General features: G+C 32.5%; 1 protein-coding gene across 1 annotated transcript in view; it reads left to right on the top strand.

Annotated features, from left to right (window-relative positions):
* Window positions 1–23804, top strand: part of MMP16 (matrix metallopeptidase 16) — a 344665-nt gene that overhangs the window by 176586 nt on the left and 144275 nt on the right. Inside the window, exon 4 of the mRNA XM_032609350.1 lies at window positions 9347–9651. Within this exon, the coding sequence (XP_032465241.1) occupies window positions 9347–9651 (305 nt within the window). The remainder of the gene's footprint in view (window positions 1–9346; window positions 9652–23804) is intronic.

The raw sequence follows: 23804 nt of genomic DNA, 5'->3' as shown, positions 1-23804 counted from the left end.
CCTTCCACTTAAATGACCTCAATGTTTGATGCCTAGAAATGGGAACTTCTGAGGTTGTATCACTTACGTATTCTTAAGGATATATATAACTTTGGCTGATGCATAATATATATGCTGGTTATAACTGTAATACAAGTACTGATGACCATTCATCTCTTACTTGAATTTTTATGATCAATTTCCTTTTGACAAATTTTGCTTCTTGGATAATTAGGTGTATTTAATTCAATAAATGATTATTGAACAGCATTATATGGCAGAACTGTCAATAGATAGATGAGTTAGGCAAGGCCCCTGCTCCCATGGAGAATGTAGTCTAGTATGGGAGACAGTTATGTAAGTGAATAATTGTAAAATAGTATATTGTATGTTACTTCAAGACCATACAGGAGCTCCATTTCATCAGAGAACATATCCATTTTATGCTCCCCAGCACCTAGTAGAGTGTCTGCTGTGTATTAGATCCTCAAAAAATAGTTGTTGAAAAAATTAATGAATTTTTAGTAGGCTTTGGTTAAACTTTATTCAAAATAATAATAGGATCTTAATGAGTAACATCATTTTTTATCAAGTAGATATTTATTTCTCAGGTCTATTGAATATTATATAAAGTAGATTTAGCCTAAGTTCCTTTTCTCTATAAAATATAAAATCCAAAATAATAACTTATATAATAAATGACCAATGGGATAGGTAATCAACTGCCAGATGCATCTATTTTAAAAAAATTATAGTATATTACCGGGCATATACCCTGAGAAAACCATAATTCAAAAAGACTCATGTACCAAAATGTTCATTGCAGCTCTATTTACAATAGCAAGGAGATGGAAACAACCTAAGTGTCCATCATCAGATGAATGGATAAAGAAGATGTGGCACATATATACAATGGAATATTACCCAGCCATAAAAGGAAACGAAATTGAGCTATTTGTAATGAGGTGGATAGACCTAGAGTCTGTCATACAGAGTGAAGTAAGTCAGAAAGAGAAAGACAAATACCGTATGCTAACACATATATATAGAATTTAAGAAAAAAAAATGTCATGAAGAACCTAGGGGTAAGACAGGTATAAAGACACAGACCTACTAGAGAATGGACTTGAGGATATGGGGAGGGGGAAGGGTAAGCTGTGACAAAGCGAGAGAGAGGCATGGACATATATACACTAACAAACGTAAGGTAGATAGCTAGTGGGAAGCAGCCGCATAGCACAGGGAGATCAGCTTGGTGCTTTGTGACCACCTGGATGGGTGGAATAGGGAGGGTGGGAGGGAGGGAGACGTAAGGGGGAAGAGATATGGGAACATATGTATATGTATAACTGATTCACTTTGTTATAAAGTAGAAACTAACACACCATTGTAAAGCAATTATACTCTAATAAAGATGTAAAAAAATTATAGTATATTAATGAGTATTCATAATATATTAGTGGATCTGATAATATTATGTTATATTATTTAAATTAATTAGTATTGATTTTCCCAGTAAATTCTTCCTTTAGCTAACCTTGATTTTAATTCCATGCTTCTGTGACTACTAAGGATACAACCCTAAAAGTTATTATTTTACTTTAACAATATATGAAGAAAAAAAGAAAGCTAGAAATTGCTAAAGAATAAGAAGTTCCTTCCCAGAGATATTTCTCACCATTCTCTCTAAACCCAATGAGCTCACTGAACTTGATTATCCTATTGACAAACTTGTGTATCCAGAGGATACACAGCAAGCTGAGAAACAGAAACTATTTAAATAAGACTCAAAGTAATATGTACCTAGGTCTGCCCTACCTGGAAAGCTAGCATCTTTGGAAAGAGTCAAATATTTAATGCTAGCTTTCCTAGAGGGACTCCATAGTCAATCTCCACTCTGATGATTTCTTGTATTTAAAAAAAAAGTGAAGTCACATCAACTATCCAAACATAATATGGGTAAAAGTAAGTTAGTCTATTTAGTTCTCCTCTGATAGAACATTTTAATACATTCTGAATAAGGATCTGCTAATAATTTAAATATGTAGTTTATTATTTTTACTCTGTTATATTCTTAGAAATTGTCTACTTTCCTAGTTATGATAAATTCCATTTACTTGCTAATCATTTTTAATAAAATATTAGTATGCTTTTCTGAACAATTATTTCTATTTATTGAATTGAGTAAATGGTATTTAACCCTGGTCATACCAAAATATCTTGACATAAGCACATCATATAACTTCTGTATCTTAACTAAATACCGAAGTATTCAGTTTTATTTTTTCTTACTTTGAAAATTAGAGATAAAACATACCCAAAATTTGAAAAAGATTGATCACTTTATCAAAATTTTAGGGGAAAGAGTCATTATTAGTATGTAGAATTTTTATTGAAGAAATTGATATGCATCCAATGATACTGAAACTAGAGAATTCTGACTTTACATAGTAATTTTAGGCATTGGGTAACATGTACTGTCTCCTGAATACCTAAACAGAGTTTACTTGATTTGAAAATGATGAAACCTTTGGCAATGTCCTTGTTACACATTTCCCATAACTTCTATTCAAATGAACAAATATTTGATTATTTTACATTTCATATTAATTTATTTTACAGAACTAATGAAGCAAAATAATTCCTACAGTTCCATGAGTAAAGAAAACACATACATATTTTGGTAGAGTTTTGTTAATAAGCCTCTTTCTCCCCAGATTTACTGTGTCTCTAAACGTCAAATTCCAACACTTTTTAAAATTACCCTAGAAATAGTGAAGTAAACTTAATATCTCACTTATCATGGAGAAATTTATGTATTGCTATTGAGAACTGTAAAGCAGAGTTCAAGCTTCTTTTAACTTTGAATATGTAATACCAAACACCAAAATATTTAGTTTTTTTCTTACTTTCATGTTAGGGATAAATTAATACTCTAATTTTGGAAAACATTCATCACTCTATTAAAAACTTGAAAGGGAAATACTCCATTATTAGTACATAAAATTTTTATTAAATGAATTGGTAGCGATTCAATGAAATTAAACCTAGAGAATCCTGACCTTACACAGTAACCTTAAAAATAAATTAACATACTTTGCCTTCAGTACCAATTATTCTGATGAACAATGATGTCTTGAATTTCCCACTTCATCAATTTTATTATGCAGGGTTGTATAAGACATGATTGTTAAAGATAATATACATATATATATATATATATATATATATATATATATATATATACTTAGGTAAATGTTACAAAATTTACCAAACTGAAGGCTTAAAAGAATCAGTGAGGGCTTCCCTGGTGGCGCAGTGGTTGGGAGTCCGCCTGCCGATGCAGGGGACGCGGGTTCGTGCCCCGGTCCGGGAGGATCCCGCATGCCGCTGAGCGGCTGGGCCCGTGAGCCATGGCTGCTGAGCCTGCGCGTCCGGAGCCTGTGCTCCGCAACGGGAGAGGCCGCAGCAGTGAGAGGCCCACATACCGCAAAAAAAAAAAAAAAAAAAAAAAAAGAATCAGTGAAATAGCATAATGAAAAAACCCAATAGAGAATTCAAAAATGGAAACAATTGTCTTATTAAAATGGAAAATATGTTCACTATAACCACTCTATTTCCACAAAAAAAGACAAAGTAAAAGCACTTTAAAATTAAATTAGTTTGTTTTTCAAATATAACCTTAATTTTATTTATTTTATAGTATTGTCTTTATTTTGCAAGTATATATTAACAATTTTGTGTATTACGTGTTAGAATATTAAGAATAACAGTGTTTACTCTTAATATCGTATGATGTCTCTGTGCTCTTTATTATTTCAGTTATTAGTAAATACGAAACATCTCTCAATGGCATCAAATTTGTAAGTTGGTTTTTGTGTGTACCTAATTCAGAATTCCAGCTCTAACTCTGAAGTACACTAATGTGTCTTGTATTTTTTAAAAATTTTTATGGGAGTATAGTTGATTTACAATGTTGTGTTAGTTTCAGATGTACAGCAATGTGAATCAGCCATGTATATATATATATGTATATCTGCTCTTTTTCAGATTATTTTCCCACATAGGTCACCACAGAATACTGAGTAGAGTTCCCTGTGCTATACAGTAGGTCCTTATTAGTTACGTATTTTATACATATCAGTGTGTATATGACAGTCCCAATCTCCCAATCTATCACTGCCCCCCACGTTTCTCCTCTGGTAACCACAATTTTGATTTTGAGGTCTCTGAGTCTGTTTCTATTCTGTAAATAGGTTTATTTGTATTATTTTTTATGATATTCCACATATATTTGTCTTTCTCTTACTTACTTCACTTAGTATGATAATCTCCAGGTCCATCCATGTTGCTGCAAATGACATTATTTCGTTCTTTTTTATGGCTGAGTAATATTCCATTGTATACATGTACCACATCTTCTTTATCAATTCTTTTGTCAATGGACATTTAGGTTGCTTCCATGTCTTAGCTATTGTAAATAGTTCTGCAATGAACACTGGAGTGCAGTAAGTGGGAATGTAAATTGGTACAACCATTATGGAGAACAGTATGGAGGTTCCTTAAAAAACTAAGTATAAAACTACCGTATGATCCAGCAATCCCACTCCTGGGCATATATTGGGAGAAAACTGTAATTTGAAAATATACTTATGTCTTGTATTTATGAATGACATCACAAATATTGTAGTTAAGCACATTTTGGAAATTCATCAGTACATAGCTTTGAAAAACACAGTGATGTGTTTTCAAGTCAAAATGGTACTCCACATTTATTATTTTTTATTATATTATATTACTTCATTTTTCTCAGAACCACTGTGTACTTATATACATATCATACTAACATGATTTCATTTTTCTTTGCTGTAAGGTTACCCTTTATTTGAATATAAAATGATTTCTCCATTACATATTGAATCCAACACTAATTCCTATTAACAATATCCTCAGAACGTATACTGAACTTGTCTAATTCTTCATATCTCCATGACAGCCACTCTAGTACACTTCTCTAATTTCACTTGCTCAAACTTCCAAAATGTTTGGTTCCAATCTTGTCCCCCTAGTCATTTTTCATCAGAAGCAGTGATCTTTGTAAACTGGAAAAATACCAGGATACATCTCAGCTTAAAACTCTTCAGTGGTTTCCTTTCACAGAACATAACCCACTCCCTGCCAATTCTCTTTCATCTCATACCACTGTTCTGAACATTCATTTTGCACCAGTTCACAAAGCAGTCCCATTCTCTGAACTGGCCAAGTTTGTTTGCGCTGCTCACTATTCCTTCTGGATGGAAACTCAATGCTAGGCATGCATGGCTCCTTTTGTCATTGAAATCCCATTTATCATCTACTTATCTCACCTCCTCACCCCTCATTTATAACCATCTATAATTGTATTTTTTATTGTTTATCTCTTACCACTAAAATATATAAGTTCTACAAGATCAGAGTCTTATTCACAGTTTTATGTCTATCACCTAGAGCAGTACCTATTATGTAGTACATTCTTTCAAATGCTTGTCATAAAAATACTTGCCCACTAATGATGGGCTTCTGCGATCCGATAAGGTGGAAAGAAAATAAAAGACTACAAGGAAAATTAATTTAGACAAAATTCAAAGTTACAACATTAATCTGCATGCATCGGCCATCAAATAGGTAATATAGAAAAGAAAGCAAAAACAAAGTAAAAAGACAACCCTCAGAATGGGAGAAAATATTTGCAAATGAAGCAACTAACAAGGGATTAATCTCCAAAATATACAAACAGCTCATGCAGTTCAATGTCAAAAAAACAAAAAACCCAATCAAAAACTGAGTGCAAGATCTAAATAGACATTTTGCCAAAGATATATAGATGGCCAAAAAGCACATGAAAAGACGCTCAACATCACTAATTATTAGAGAAATGCAAATCAAAATGACAATGAGTCATCACTTCACACCAGTCAGACTGGCCATCATCAAAAAATCTACAAACAATAAATGCTGGAGAAAAGGGAACCCTCTTACACTGTTGGTGGGAATGTGAATCGGTACAGCCACTATGGAGAACAGTATGGAAGTTCCTTAAAAAACTAAAAATAGAGCTACCATATTATCCAGCAACCCCACTCCTAGGCATATATGTGGAAAAGCCATACTTCAAAAAGTTACATGCAACCCAGTGTTCTTTGCAGCACTATTTACAATAGCCAGGACATGGAAACAACCTAAATGTCCATCAACAGAGGAATGGATAAAGAATATGTGGTACATATATATACAATGGATTATTACTCAGCCTTAAAAAATAATGAAATAATGCTATTTACAACAACATGGATGGACCTAGAGATTGTCATACTGAGTGAAGTAAGTCAGACAGAGAAAGACAAATATATGATATTGCTTATATGTGAAATCTAAAAACAAAGGGTACAAATGAACTTACTTACAAAACATAAGTAGAGTCGCAGATGTAGAAAATATACTTATGGTTACCAGGGTATAAGTGGGGGTGGGGAGGGATAAACTGGGAGATCAGGATTAACATATACACACTACTGTATATAAAATACATAACTTATAAGAACCTACTGTATAGCACAGGGAACTCTACTGAACACTCTGTAATGGCCTATGTGAAAAAAGAATCTTAAAAAAGAGTGGATATATGTATATGTATAACAGATTCACGTTGCTGTACACCTGAAAATAACACAACATTTTAATACAACTATACTGCAATAAAAATAAATTAAAAAATAAAAATACATATGAAAAAAATTTTTTAAAATAATTCTTTAGCAAACAGACCTATGGTTGCCAAGGGGAAGGGGGAGTGGAGGAGGGATGGATTGGGAGTTTGGGATTAGCAAACACAGACTATTATATATATATATATATATATATATATACATATATATATATATATATATATATATAACTGAATTGCCTTGCTGTACACCAGAAACCAACACAAAATTGTAAATCACTATACTTCAATAAAGTAATTTTTTTTTTACAAAAGAAAACAAACCCAGTAATTTAGAGGCTAAAAAGTTAAACAAAGTTGTTGATGCCCCAGTATAGTTTACTCTTTTTCAAAAGAGAGTTCAAAGCATCACACTAAATGGGATACAAATTTAAAACAAACAAACAAAACACTAAAACAACAAAAGATTTCATAACTTTCTCCCTGAGCAGAAATGAATTCTTTTGCTCTATCCATCCTTTGGCTCAGGTAAAAAATAATAATAATAATGGTGTCTTCCTTGACACTTCCTTTTCCCTCAGCGCTCATGTCCAGCCATCAGTACATCTTGGCAAGTGTACCTTTAAAATATATCCAAAATCCAACTATTTCTCAATATCTCCACTGGTACTCTCCTGGCCCAAAGCAGTATCATTTCTCACCTGAAAATTTGCAAAAGTTCTCAGTGGGTCTTCCTACTCCTGCTCCACTTCAATATATTTTCCACATAAAGCTCGATCATTTCTTTAAAGCATAAGTCAAATGTCACTTTTCTGCTCATGACGCTCCAGTTTTTTCCTCTCAATCGGAGCAAAAGCCAAACTCCTTACAGTGGTCAACAAGCCCCTATCTCATTTGATTCTCTGTTGCTTTTCTGACCTCATATCTTGGCACTTGCCCTCTGTCTCTGCTCAAACTATACCAGCCACCTTGCCATTCTTCAAACTTGCCGAGCATGTCTCCACCTCAGGGCCTTTCACTTGCCATTTCTTCTTCCTGGAATACTCCCTGCCCCAACTCCATTTCACTTGGTTCACTTCATCATTTTCTTTATGTATAGTAAATGATACTTATCATCAAATAGTCATTGTAAGTCTGGTCTATAATACGTATTAGAAAATAGTGAAAACCTTGTTTCAGATGTGTGGCCTAGCTTAGAATTTAATATAACTGATTCTTGAGTGAGAATGTTTGGAATGAAAAACTAGCTCTGCCCTTCTAAATTTTCTTTAAATTTCTCTAAATCTCAACTTCTTGCTTTGTAGGATAGGTATACATGTCCATCTCACTGGGTTACTCAGGGGATATATAAGATATTGTGAAATGCTTGCCTGGCTCATAGTAATTAATTAATTCCATTATTATTATGTCAGTATAATTCCTGCCTAATGTTTGTAATTATCCTGACATAGTTACAATTGTGTGAAAAATATAACCTGCATACTATTTTTGCACCAGAAATTATATCTTAAATATTTTTACATACAGCTAAATAGCTTTAAAACAGCAAAATCAAATTTTGCTCTTTCAAATTTCAAATCCTGTGTATATTATGGCATGCAATAGAGACACCATGATTTGTATATAATCTAGCCTCCAATTCTCTTTCATTAGTGTGCTGCAATAATAAAAATGCATTGCAATAATAAAATAATAATATTCACCTGAATATTATACCCTCCTATGCATTAAGACAGTCCCTTAGTGAAATTCATGGATTCACGGGTGTAAGATTATTGGTTGAAGTGGTCTGAAACTTAGTTATAACTCCTATGAAATTTACTCATTACTTTTCACAAAGATGGTATGAACTTATACTACCACAATATAAAATACTTACATATATATACATTTGTTTCATTTATATTCTATTTAGAAAAAATAGAAAAATAAATGATAAAAGAGAAATATCTGATCAGTGCTAGAGAAAAATACTTATATCTTTTTCCATTTGTTATTAACCTCAAGACAAATAAGCTAATAATGTCCAAGTTACTTCTTTAAATTCATATAACTGTTAAATATTTGTGTTAAAAAGCTATTCACTCTCATTGCTTTATTTTGACTAGAAATAAGTATATAAGAAAACAATCGAATATCAGGAACTGTAATTAAATGACATTTTCTTTAAAAACTGAGAAATAATTTTGTATCCACTGATTTGTTGTTCATGGATAAGAGCATAAAGACATTGTTTGAAAGCAGCATGTGTGCACAAAATACTGTGCCCCTAAAAGTAATTATTACCAGACAGAAATTGAATTTTTTATTTCAGCTTGAAACTGCTGCACCTGTTTGATCATTTGGCAAAGCTGTCTTTCTATTGTTGTTCAGGAGACAAAGTGACTGATTGATCTAATTACCCTAGTGTTAACCATTCTGCAGAGAAGATCTTCTCATTTATAGCCTTGGTAGATGAGTACTATATTGCTGAGAATTAAATGACCCAGCACAGGGAAATCTAGCTATAGAGACAGAAGGAATTAATTTCTTTCCTACTTAATATGAGACGTTTTTCTAATTTTTTACTCAACTGAATAGAGGAAAATATGTAATAAACCAATCTATAATAAGTCAGATTATATATAATAAGCCATACTGATTACCCTTTTTTCTAAATTTCAGTATAAAGAACGTAACTCCAAAAGTAGGAGACCCTGAAACCCGTAAAGCTATTCGTCGTGCATTTGACGTGTGGCAGAATGTAACTCCTCTGACATTTGAAGAAGTTCCCTACAGTGAATTAGAAAATGGCAAACGTGATGTGGATATAACCATCATTTTTGCATCTGGCTTTCATGGAGACAGTTCACCCTTTGATGGAGAGGGAGGGTTTTTGGCACATGCCTATTTCCCTGGACCAGGAATTGGGGGAGATACTCATTTTGACTCAGATGAGCCATGGACACTAGGAAATCCTAATCATGATGGTAAGTGCATAGTTTTTTCCATTATAAATAGTTCTATTTTTATTTTTGGATGCCCAAGTGATTTACTAATTTAAAAACTTAAAATAAACAAATAATTTGTTTTTAAAATTACCGAAAAATACATGAGGCTTTTTATAACGTTTTAGAACAAGAATTTGTACGAGTCATTAGACAATAATAGTTTTTCATGTGGCTTTTGATTAAAGATTAGAACTTTACAGTGTATTCTATAAATGCTTTAAAGTGAATTTTGTTTTCTATAAAGAGTCATTTAAAAGTTTCTGTAGTATTCAAGTCATGGGACACGCATTAAGTAAATTATGCTATTTTTTTACACTTAATTCCAGTGTTTCCACTTGAAACAACCCTGATTGACATTGGTGGTGTAGCTTCTACCATATCTTTTCTGTTTATTTTTTTCCATTATAACCTTTCTAATCTATAAAAGTTTTCTCCTTCTCTTTTGTCTCATAATTTCCTTGGTCTCCCAATCTGACATATTCTTGTATGATATTTTTATAGAAACCAGATTCTTGCAAATCTATACAAACATATCTATCAGTTTTCTAATCCTTATAGTTATTCTGATATGCAAAAATAATGTAAAAATTAAAAACTCAACAGCTAAAAGTATCGTTATTTGATATAAGAAGCATGTGTTTCTTCCTAGGGAACAATTTTGTGTTTAAAAAATATTCATAGAATTATAGGATTCTAGAGTTATGAGATTCTTAAGTCACCATCTCTCATAATTCTTGTAATCAATACTTAAATATTTTACTTTTTCACTACAGTAGAATGTTGAAAATGAAAGTGTGCATTGTTTAATGACAACTAATCAGCTGATAAAACTCTTAATTCCTCCTTGATGAGTTAAGCCCAGCCGTCAAATTAAGCTTTGTTAGTTCCTTAGAAGGTTTAGTTAGCTGGATTAGTGTAATAGTCTTGCATGTTTAGAACATGTAGGGTTCAAACACATTATGGATAGAATGAATTAGTTGAGTTAAACTTGAAATAACATTAATTTTCAAAGAGAAAAATATAATAAATAACTGTTCATGTTTTCCAAAAGGAAATAAAATATCTAGTATTGAACAAAATGATCTTTTGTATTGTTATTAATAGGTATATTTGCTATAATATAAAATTATGATTTCATTTTTAAGAACTGGTTTGGAGACTAATGGCAACTATGTTGGGAGGATTCACTATACTGAATGAAAGTCAGATACTTTGGAGTCAAACAGATGTACATTCCTGGCTAAATGTTCAGCAGCTCAAGAACCTTCTAACATACTGTATACTTGATTTCATTCTTTACCTTGTATTGCAGGGCTGGGGACATTGTAAGAAGTGCTTTCTATTCAGGCATGTTTAACTTACTGTATAGCTGAGAGTCTAATAATAAAATATCTGCAACATGATAGTTGGCCCATACTTGTTTGATACATAATTCATTTAAAATTAAATGTGTTTATTTTTATCAATATCACACAGGAATTCAAATGAAGTAGCTCAGACTTCTTCAAGTCAATTGCTAAAATTGTTTTAAATAATGGAAAAATATTTGCATTCTAACTAATTGAGAAAAGTAGCACATATAATGGTAGAATTTTGCTGACATAGGCATAACTACATTTGCTTCCAAGGGAAAGATTTTCTTCTAAACTTCTGAACAGAGAAAATTGTATTTTATTCCAATAATGGGTCTAAATGTTAAAGATACTCTAAATGTGTAGCTTTGAAGTTGTGTTAATTTGGCTTTATGGACTCATAAATTTAAAATTGTTTTAAAATTCTATATGAAGGAGATGGTGCCTATTAAATGGCCTATATTTTCTCTTAAAATATGAAAATCATCAAGAAAGCTGCACAAATCCTTTAAATGTATCCTCTATTAGCTGTATTTTTTTAGGCATTAACCAATACTTTTAAAAAATAAGTTTTAAAAATATCTATAGGGGCATTTGAAGTGACATAGGAAATGAGAATTTTTCCACTGATTTGAGTATTATAGGTATTATTAATGTTTATTTGTTTTTTTGTGTGATTTAAGAAGTCTTTCAAGGAATATATATGTGGGAAAGAATTCAGAAATGGGATATAGGAGCTAAATGTGTACAATCAAGTCGATGGACTTTTAACTCAGACTGTGTATTAATACATTTGATTGCCTTTTAAATTATACTGTAGAAGTATAATAACTTTTTACATATACATATATTAAAAACCTAAATTATTTAATATTTAGTGTTTCATTTGGATGAAAATATTTCTTTACTGGTCCAATAAGAATATTTTTCCTTTTGAGTGAGCATAAAGAAAATGATTCTGCAAAATAACAGTGTTCAGAATTGTAGGAGATTAAAGGAAAAGTTAACAGTTCAAGATGTAATACCATAAAGATTCACTGTTTAATTGAAATTCAGACTTTTAACTAGCACCAGGGTAGCTATGGTAATGTCATATGAAGTACTGATCGTTTATCAAAGGAAAAGCCTCTAGCTTTGTTGTGGTACTGTTGAATGTGTGGAGAATTAATGCATTTGTACATCCTAGATCCTTTCTGTAAGGCTGTCTTTTTGTATCACAAATATACAGGCACAATTCTGACATCTTTATTGATAAACCTTTTTGTTTCTTTAATCTAGTCCTCCAATGCCTCCTGGCTTACTTCCTTGAAAATTTTTCTTTCTGTCCTACTCAGAGCTCTTAAGCATCTAGAAAACAGAGAAGCTTGAAAGTTTAGCAAAAATGCAAATGACAGAGCCTCTTGATAAGTACCCAGCTCATTTTCCACATCATATTGCTCAGTTAATGAAGGCAATTTGAATTCTGTCTACCTCAAAAGAGATAAAACAGAGTCTTAGTCTGCCAGTAATCCTTAATTCATTGTTGTCCACTTTCCTATCAATTTGCTTATAGTCATGATACCTTTTGAAAGCTTTAGCTAATGCTCATTAAGGAAATTACACAATACTTACATTAAAATAAATAAATAAGTACACCATACACACACACACACACACACACACACCCTTAGTAAATAGAATGCCTTTTTTTGCTTCAAGATGTTTTTTTTTTTCTTTAAGGAGTGGATAAGAAAAACATCTGCATAGTAATTCTAAACAGAAAATGTTACTGTGATATGGTTTTTAAAAAGTATACATTGCCCGAATGTGTGTTAGGAAATTTAAGTCTAGCAAAATGTTAAGATTCATTTTGAGCATCATTATCATATTGTTTCCTTGGCTACTGTATAAAGTTTAAATGGTAATGTCAATGTAAACATGAACTTACCACAAAGATTCTTTCTAATTAGACAAGTAATCTACCACAGTCAGAGGATTACAAATTGATAATCTCCAAACAAAAATGTTATCTATTAAAATAATATATAAAACTATGACAAGAGAAATATCCAGATGCATATCTTATTTTACTATGTAGTTCTATTAACTATTCTATTAACAAAAAGAATGCATTGCCTTGGCTCTGTTTGTTGGTGTAAAGGTCACTGTCTAAAGTCAGAAGGTGATCATGAGGTGCTCAGAGCTGTTGTGGCAGTCTATCCACAAACTAAGGAGAGAGCGATGATGATGAAAATTTCATGAGACATCAAAATCCTTAAATCTATTGCATCATTATGACAGTTAATTTTATGCATCAAGTTGATTGGTCTAAGGGATGCCCAGATAGCTGCTAAAATATTATTTCTGAATTTGCCTGTGGGGTGTTTCTGGGAGAGATTAGCATTGGATTTGGTAGACTGAGTAAAGAAGATCTTCCTTCACCCATGTGGGCAGGCATGATCCAATCCACTGAGTGCCAGTATAGAACAAAAGAGAATGGGTGAATTCTGTCTCCCCTCTTGATGTGGCACCTGCATCTTTCCCTGACTTTGTACTTCAGAACTCCTGGTTCTTGGGCCTTTGGACTCAAACTGAATTGTACCATCAGGTTTCTTGGTTCTTCAATTTGCTGACAACAGATAGTGGGACTTCTTAGCCTCCATAACCTCATGAGCCAATTCCTATAATATATCTACTCTAATAAAGCCATATATATCTTACTGATTGTATTTCTCTGGAGAATACGAACTAATGTAATCATTAAATGTGAAACGGTCAAATTCTACATCTAAGCCCACAGATTCTTTGAATAGACCAAGTTTAAGTTAAATATCTTCATGATATAATGTTTGAGTCAATGGACATGATTTATGCAAACCAGGGAGACTTAACTTTCTGTAAGAGAGATTTTGTCACTGGTGTGCAAATACAAGTTTACCAAGAGGCACACCTAGGCCTTAACAAGCTGTCTGTCACCTCCCCAATTTTTACGCTCATTTTGCATCTGTATTTGCTATATAATATTTTTCAGATGCCTGCAGGTTTTGGACTTTGATCTTTGAGAACAGGAAGGGTTAGTTGCCGAACAGATATTACCAAGAGTCCTAGAAGTGCTGCAGTCTGTGGGAATATTATCTGTATCAATCTGTCTTGCGCTTTTTAAATATATGGGAAGGACTTAATATGACAGGACAGTCAAGGACTTTTACCCATCCTTAAAATTAGAGAATTTATTGAGATTTTAAACTGTAAAACTATTAGCTGTCTCTCACACAGTTATTACCTTATGATGCTTTACCAAAACTTTCTATAGTAATTTGGATTTGAAAACTATGATAGAGATTTTTTGATTGTTTTTAAAAACCTTCCTTCCTTCCTTCCTGGAATAAACTTCATTTCACTGAGTTTATTTCATTTCACTAGACTAGTGACCTAAAGTTTGATAGTCTTTACTTTTTCAAAACCTCTCAATTATGTTGTTCCATATGATTACTATGCAGGCTCTACTTGGTTCTTTATTTTTAGATCTTTGTGTCCAATTACAGAATAGAAGATAATTGATGTCATCACACTCAAAATATTGTTTCATTATATCAGTTTTACTAAAGTATATAGATGGATCATGTACATTAAAATACATGTAACATAGAGCAGAAACAGATAGAGCCAGACATTTCAATGGCTTAACACAATAGAATTTTATTTCTTGCTCATGTGGTGGGGCAGAGGGACTGTCCACTCAATCAGCCAGAGACCCAGAATAATGGAGGCTCAGCCATCATCAAGACATGATTTTCAGAGTTTCCTAAGCCATAAACATCCAGACAGCAGATGAGCAAACCAAGGTAGTTTTGCTCATTTGCTTATGTGCCAGACCTGTAAGCAGTAAATATTATTCTTCCCCAAGTTCTACTAACTAGAATTTAATCCTATGGCCATATCTAATCATAAAGAAAGCTAGAGAAGGCTTATTTTTTTTTATTGCAGTATAGTTGATTTATAATGTTGTGTTAGTTTCAGGTGTGCAACAAAGTGAATCAGTTATACGTATACATATATTCACTCTTTTTTAGATTTTTTTCGTATATAGGCTATTAAAGAGTATTAAGTATAGTTCCCTGTGCTATACCATAAGTCCTTATTAGTTATCTATTTTATATATAGTATATATATGTCAGTCCCAATCTCCCAATTTATCCCTCTCCCCCACTTACCCCCGGTGACCATAAATTTGTTTTCTACATCTGTAACTCTATTTGTTTCGTAGATAAGTTCATTTGTACCTTTTTTTTAGATTCCACATATAAATGATATCATATGATATTTGTCTTTGTCTGACTTACTTCATTCAGTATGACAATCTCTAGGTCCATCCATGTTGCTGCAAATGGCATTATTTCATTCTTTTTTTTTTTTGACTAATATTCCATTGTATATATGTACCACATCTTTTAAAATATATATTTATTTATTTATTTTATTGGAGTTTAGTTGCTTTACACAGTTGTGTTAGTTTCTGCTGTACAGCAAACTGAATCAGCCATATATATATATATATATATATATATATATATTCCCTCTTTTTTGGATTTTCTTCCCTTTTAGGTCACCACAGAGCACCGAGTAGAGTTCCCTGTGCTATAGAGTAGGTTCTCAGTCATCTGTTTTATGCAGAGTAGTGTATATATGTCAATCCCAATCTCCCAGTTCATCCCACCCCCTCTTCCCCCTTGGCATCCATACATTTGTTCTCTACGTCCATGTTTGTATTTCTGTTTTGCAAATAAGTTCAGCTGTACTATTTTCTAGATTCCACAAATATACGTTAATATACGATATTTATTTTTCTCTTTCTGACTTCACTCTCTATGACAGTCTCTAGGTCCATCCACATCTCTGCAAATGACACAATTTTGTCCCTTTTATGGCTGAGTAATACTCCATTGTATATATGTACCACATCTTCTTTATCCATTCCTCTGTTGATGGACATTTAGGTTGCTTCCATGACTTGGCTATTGTAAATAGTGCTGCAATAAACATTGGAGTGCATGTATCTTTTTGAATTATGGTTTTCTCCAGATATATGCCCAGGTTTGATGAGCAACTAGTCTGTGTCTGCCACACCAATAAGTTGTGAGGTAAAAACAATGCTAGATTGATATTAAATATATTACTCTGCATCTGTGGGTAAGCTGCTTAACCATAATTTCCCTTAATGCAGATTTTAACCTATTAATCATTATTTAGCTTCTGTCATTCCTCTTCTTATATAGTATGTGTAGGAATTATCTTTCTAATCCATCTTCTTATAGAGTATCTATCCTTAAATCTAGGTAGACAACCAAGTACAATGAAGTGCAATTTTCAAATTTAACCATTAGTTAAGTTATCAAAATAATGTCTTTAAGTTTTTTTAAAAAATCTAGTTGGTTGGCGTTAATAATTTGATAGTATTTTATTGACTAAATTATCAAGACCATTAATGAATTTCTACCTTAATTTTGTGTAATTGTTTTTTGCAGTATTACAACCATACCATTACAAAACCTGGCATTCTACCATTTTAGTAATTTCCTTATATTTTAAACACAACTATCAACTAATTGTTCCCACATTTAATTTATAACGCACTTCTTCGTTTTTAATCAAATATTGCCACGACTTACCTCCTACACAGTCTGTTGATTAGGTATCAAAGCAGTAACAGAAATAGCCCATGTTGCAATTAACAGTGGATATTATACTTTGCTGTTGACTGGATGCATCAGAGAACAAGAGAATGGGTCTACAAGAGACCAAGACAGGAATGTTCTACCTCTGTTAGGCAAGGCTATGCTAAATGCATTTGCCCTGAACAATGGAAACTGACCTAAGACTATAGAATATCAGCCATTCTCCAGGTTTCAATTGAAATGGTTATTTGGCCAATATGAAGAAAGGTAGGGAAATTAAGAAATAATTTAAATACTGTCTCTGCTGGTTATTCTCAGTCTCATTCAAAGTTGCATAAAGAAGAAAACAGTGAAAAATAAATACTAATAGAAGCCAAATTTAATTGAAATTATTTAAAATTCAGCTTATATATTTAACTCATTTATTCCTCACACAAATTAATAAGGAAGATAGTGTAATTATTTCCACTTTGCAAGGAAATCGAGGCACAGAAAGTTCGGTAACTTGCTTAAGTTTACCTAGTTAGTAACAAAAAATGATGCCATTAAAAAGATACTGAAAAAACTACCAGAAGACTCAGGAGAAAAGCCGATTGCTGAAAATACTTTATCGAGTGAACCAGAAAATCAATATTGGAAATAACTCAAAATACCCATAAAGGCTCTCTATGGAACAGGAAAATAAAACCTATTATTGCTTTAAAAACTGAATCTGTCATGTGGAAGAAAATCTTGGTAAGCATTTTCAGAAAAACATAATAAGATAAAATGATGTGAAATTCAAGGATAGATATTAAAATACTTATAGATAACTCCAGTATAAGAAGTAAGATTCTTCCAAAAGAAGGAAGAGTAAAAAATTAAGCAAAATAAGTAAGTAAATGCATATTAGAAAAATCTTCTAAAGTATGACAGTAGTATGCAATTCAAAAGGAGTCATTGCATTCACTGCAAAATTACCAAATAAGATCCATAAATAAATACATCCTACAAGTAAAAACAAGATCCCATTAACCAAAAAGCAGAAAAAACAAAAAAACAGGTTCTTCTCAGAGGCCAAAATACAAGGCTAATCATTTTGTGTGTTCTTTTTGTTTGTTTGTTTGTTTGTTTGTTTGTTTCTTTGCGGTACACGGGCCTCTCACTGTTGTGGCCTCTCCCGTTGTGGAGCATAGGCTCCAGACACGCAGGCTCAGCAGCCATGGCTCATGGGCCCAGCCACTCTGTGGCATGTGAGATCTTCCCAGACTGGGGCACGAACCCATGTCCCCTGCATCAGCAGGCGGACTCTCAACCACTGCGGCCCCATTTTGTGTGTTTTTTAACCTTTGCTATGCTAATTGCTAAAAATGATGGAAGAAATTATACATAATATTCTTTTATATTCTAATAGCTTCCTTGCTCTTTTTAATATTAAACTTAATCTGTGGTTTTAAAATATTTCTATATAAATGATCTTTGTTTTAGAAATCATATGTGTTCTGAGTGATACTTCCTTATGATTTGGTAATTGTATAAAGGTAGAAGGAAATTATGGAGTAAATATTCAGCATTTATATAAAATATAACATTAGCATAGAGGTCTACTAATATTACTGTATTTTCATACACTCTCCCTTCAACAAACATTTCATTGATCATTAGGATATTAGTAATATGGTAGAAACCACTACTTCGTATAGTAGGAAACCAAGGGAAAGACTAAACATTACATAAAATCCCAATAAAAATATTAATAAGCAATAACATTTTAAAAGAAGATATTTTACAATCTAGGATAGAAACATAATACAATTATTTATAATACTGACTGTGAAAAGTATCATAATAGTGGTTTTAAAAGAGCACTATTGAAATACCTGCTTCTAGAGGAGTAGATATTTCAAAGATTCTTCTTATTACTAAATAACTACTCAATGAAGCATACTTTTAACTGAGTAGATGGCATCACATTCAGCAAATAATATCTTCACAATATCAGGAAAACAATGAACTGAAACTAGAGTTTTGAGTAACTTGCATATGTGAAAAGCAGAGACCAAGGTTTATGTCAGGGACAAAGTGAATCTGAAGATTCTGTATTAAAATACCAGCACTTGGATATAGACAATATAATCCAAGATTCATAATATCACCCACCCCCACATACACACTCAGATCCCAGTATAAGTGAATACATGTTCTCTCTAGCAGAAAGCATACTGGCTTTAGGCTCTCAGATTTTTTTCATAGATAGACGTAATGTAAATGTAAAGATTACTAAACATAAAAGGAAATCAAGCATAATGAATGAGAATCAGCTTTAAAAAAGAGATTATTCCCCAGGAATTTAAGTTACTGAAATTATAAATTTAAAAAGGATACAATTTCAGGGTGTGAATACTCTAAAAAGGAGAGATGGAATCACAGAAATGAACAAGAAACAAGATATTATTTAAAAAGATGAAGAAGAGATGAAAAATAAAACCTAAAAATGTAATAGTAAGAATAAAATATAATAATAATGGGTAGGTTAAAGAGCAGACTAAAATTAGCTAAAGATAGTGAATAATAAGATAGATCTAAATAAATACACAAATCATAGTATGGAGGGTAAACAGGATGAAGCATACAAAAGATTAAGAGATAAGGAAAATAGAACAAAAGATCTAATATAAATACAATTGGAATCCCAGAAAGAGAGAATTACAAAAAAAAAAAAAAAGATAAGAAAAGAAGCAATATCTGAAGGTATACTAATTGATAATTACCTAGAAATAAAAGTATAAATCCACAGATGGAATCCCAATTTATTCAAAAGAGCATAAATTCAAAAACACACACACACTTTAGAGTAAATGCAAGTTACCAAAGACAAAGGAAAGATTTTCAAAACAGATAGATGGAAAGCACACTTTACCTATAACTAGCCAGGAAATTCCCCAGACAATAAAGATCTCAATAACAATGAAATATTTTGAAGTGCTCAGAATAAATAACTATCGACCTAGAATTATCCAACAAAACTATCTTTCAGAAGTTAGAATGAAATAGAAAATTTTAAAAGGATAAAAAATTAGACAAATTGCAATACAGTTAATAACTCTAAAAGACTTTCTAACACTTGACAAAATAACCCTATAACAAACTTAGATAAAAGAAATAATTTTGATCAAAGAAATTAACAAATATTCCATGTATGAAAATAGTAATGTGTAATCTGTACAACTAAAAAGAGAAGAAGCTTACTGAAAAATAACTACATGAAAACCAGGGAAGGAGAGATCAATATTGAAATGCTCTAAGATTCTTGTATAATTTAACAATAAGGTTAAGGAGTTAATTTTATATTCTGGTAAACAAGCATAATAAATTGTCAAAAGCAAACAATAAAATAAATAAGTAAATAAATAAATATAAATGAAAAAAAAATCTTTAAGCAGTGCATAACTTCTAAAATATGCATAGACACCAAAACAGGAACTACAAACTTGCAAAAAGTAGACCCCAAAGCAGTGTTAAAAAGGAGACCCCAACAAAGTAAGTTAAACAAAATGAGAAGACAGAAAAATATGCAGCAGATGAAGGAGCAAGGTAAAATCCCACCAGACCAAACAAATGAAGAGGAAATAGGCAGTCTACCCAAAAAGAAATACACAGTAATGATAGTAAAGATGATCCAAAATCTTGGATATAGAATGGAGAAAATAAAAGAAACATTTAACAAGGACCTAGAAGAACTAAAGAGCAAACAAACAATGATAAACAACACAATTCTCTGGAAGGAATCAAAAGCAGAATAACTGAGGCAGAAGAACAGATAAGTGACCTGGAAGATAATATAGTGGAAATAAATACCACAGAGCAGAATAAAGAAAAAAGAATGAAAATAATTGAGGACAGTATCAGAGACCTCTGGGACAACGTTAAATGCACCAGTATTCGAAGTACAGGGGTCCTAGAAGAAGAAAAGAAAAAGAAAGTGTCTGAGAAAATACTTAGATTATAGTCAAAAGCTTCCCTAACATGGGAAAATAAATAGTCAAGTCCAGGAAGGGCAGAGAGTCTCATACAGGATAAATCCAAGGAGAAACATGCTAAGACACATTAATCAAACTCTCAAAACTTGAAAAAATATTAAAAACAGCAAGGGAAAGCAACAAATAACATACAAGGGAATCTGCATAAGGTTAACAGCTGATCTTTCAGCAGAAATGCTGCAAACAGGAAGGGAGTGGCAGGACATATTTAAAGTGATGAAAGGGAAAAAACTACAACCAAGTTTATTCTACCCAGCAAGGATTTCACTCAGATTTGAAGGAGAAATTAAAACTTTAAAGACAAGCAAAAGTTAAGAGAATTCATCACCACCAAACCAGCTTTAAACAAATGCTAAAGGAACTTCTCTAGGCAGAAAACACAAGAAAAGGAAAAGACCTACAATAACAAACCCAAAACAATTAAGAAAATGATAATAGGGACATACATATTGATAATTACTTTGAATATAAATGGATTAAATGCTCCAGCCAAAAGACATAGACTGGCTGAATAGATACAAAAACAAGACCCATATATATGGTGTCTACAAGAAACCCATTTCAGACCTAGGAACACATACAGGCTGAAAGTGAGGGGATGAAAAAAGATATTCCATGCAATTGGAAATGAAAAGAAAACTGGAGTGGCAGTTCTCATATCAGACAAAATAGACTTTAAAATAAAGACTATTACAAGAGACAAGGAAGGGCATTACATAAAGATCAAGGGATCAATCCAAGAAGATATAACAATTAAAAGCATTTATGCAACCAGTATAGTAGCACTTCAATACATAAGGCAAGTGCTAATAGCCATAAAGAGGGAAATTAACAGTAACACAATAATAGTAAGGGACTTCAACACCCCACTTTCACCAATGGACAGATCATCCAAAATGAAAATAAATAAGGAAACCCAAGCTTTAAATAACATATTAAACATGATGGACTTAATTGATATCTATAGGACATTCCATGCAAAAAAGCAGAATACACTTTCTTCTCAAGTGCTCATGGAACATTCTCCAGGACAGATCATATCTTGGGTCACGAATCAAGCCTTGGTAAACTGAAGAAAATTGAAATTGTATCAAGTATCTTTTCCATCCACAGTGTTATAAGACTAAGGATCAATTAAAAGAAAAAAACTGTAACATATACAAACACATGGAGGCTAAACAATACACTACTTAATAACCAAGAGATCACTGAAGAAATCAAAGAAGTAACCAAAAAATACCTAGAAACAAATGACAATGAAAACACGATGACCCAAAACCTATGGGACATAGCAAAAGCACTTCCAGAGTGAAGTTTATAGCAATACAATTGTACCTCAAGAAACAAGAAAAATCTCAAAGAACCAAATATTACACCTAAAGCAATTAGAGAAAGAAGAACAAAAAAACCCAGAGTTTTCAGAAGGAAAGAAATAATAAAGACCAGATCAGAAAGAAATGAAAAAGAAATGAAGAAAACAATAGCAAAGATCAATAAAACTAAAAGATGGTTCTTTGAGAAGATAAACAAAATTGATAAACCATTAGCCAGACTCAACAAGAATAAAAGGGAGAAGACTCAAATCAACGGAATTAGAAATGAAAAGAAGTAACAACTGAGACTAAGCAACTATATGCCAATAAAATGGACAACCTGGAGGAAATGGACAAATTCTTAGCAAAGCACAACAGTCCAAGACTGAACCAGGAAGAAATAGAAAATATAAACAGACCAATCACAAGAAGTGAAATTGAAACTGTGATTAAAAATCTTCCAACAAACAAAAGCCCAGGACCAGATGTCTTCACAGGCAAATTCTATCAGATAGTTAGAGAACAGGTAACACCTATCCTTCTCAAGCTCTTCCAAAACATAGCAGAGGGAGAAACAAGCCCAAACTCATTCTAAGAGACCACCAGCACTCTGATATCAAAACCAGAAAAAGATGTCACAAAAAAAAAGAAAACTACAAGCCAATATCACTGATGAACATACATGCTGGAATCCTCAAAAAAATACTAGCAAACAGAATTCAACAGCACATAAAAAGGATCTTATACCATGATCAAGTGGGGTTTATCCCAGCAATGCAAGGACTCTTCAATATACGCAAATCAATCAATGGGATACACCACATTAACACATTAAGGAGTAAAAACCATATGATAATCTCAATAGATGCCAAAAAAGCTTTTAACAAAATTCAACAACCATTTATGATAAACTCTCCAGAGAGCAGGCATAGAGGGAACCTACCTCAACAAAATAAAGGTCATATATGACACCCCCAGCCAACATTGTTCTCAGTGGTGCCAAATTGACATAATTTCCTCTAAGATCAAGAAAAAGACAAAGGTGCCCACTCTCACCACTATTATTCAACATAGATTTGGAAGTGTTAGCCACAGTAATCAGAGAAGAAAAAAAATAAAAGGAATCTAAATCAGAAAAGAAGAAGTAAAACTGTCACTGTTTGCAGATGATGATACTATACAAAGAGAGTCCTAAAGATGCTACAAATTTCTAGAGCTAATCAATGCATTTGGTTAAATAGCAGTGTACAAAATTAATGCACAGAAATCTCTTGCATTCCTATACACTAATGATGAAAATCTGAAAGAGAAATTAAGGAAACACTCCCATCTACCATTGCAACAAAAAGGATAAAATACCTAGAAATAAACCTACCTAAGGAGACAAAAGACCTGTATGCAGAAAACTATAAGACACTGATGAAAGAAAGATGATACAAACAGATGGAGAGATATACCATGTTCTTAGATTGGAAGAATCAACACTGTGAAAATGGCCATACTACTAAAAGCAATCTACAGATTCAATGCAATCCCTATCAAGTTCCCAATGGCATGTCTCACAGAACTAGAACAAAAAATTTCACAATTTCTGTGGAAACACAAAGGACCCTGAATAGCCAAAGCAATCTCGAGAAAGAAAAACGGAGCTGGAGGAATCAGGATCCCTGGCTTCAGACTATACTACAAAGCTACAGTAATCAAGGCAGTATGGTACTGGCACTAAAACAGAAATATAGATCAATGGAGCAGGATAGAAAACCCAGAGATAAACTCACGCTCATATGGTCATCT

This window comes from Phocoena sinus, chromosome 17, assembly GCF_008692025.1.
Source record: "Phocoena sinus isolate mPhoSin1 chromosome 17, mPhoSin1.pri, whole genome shotgun sequence".
NCBI lineage: Eukaryota > Metazoa > Chordata > Mammalia > Artiodactyla > Phocoenidae > Phocoena > Phocoena sinus.
Note: the sequence above shows the minus strand (reverse complement) of the source record. Positions and strands in the feature narration are given on the sequence as shown.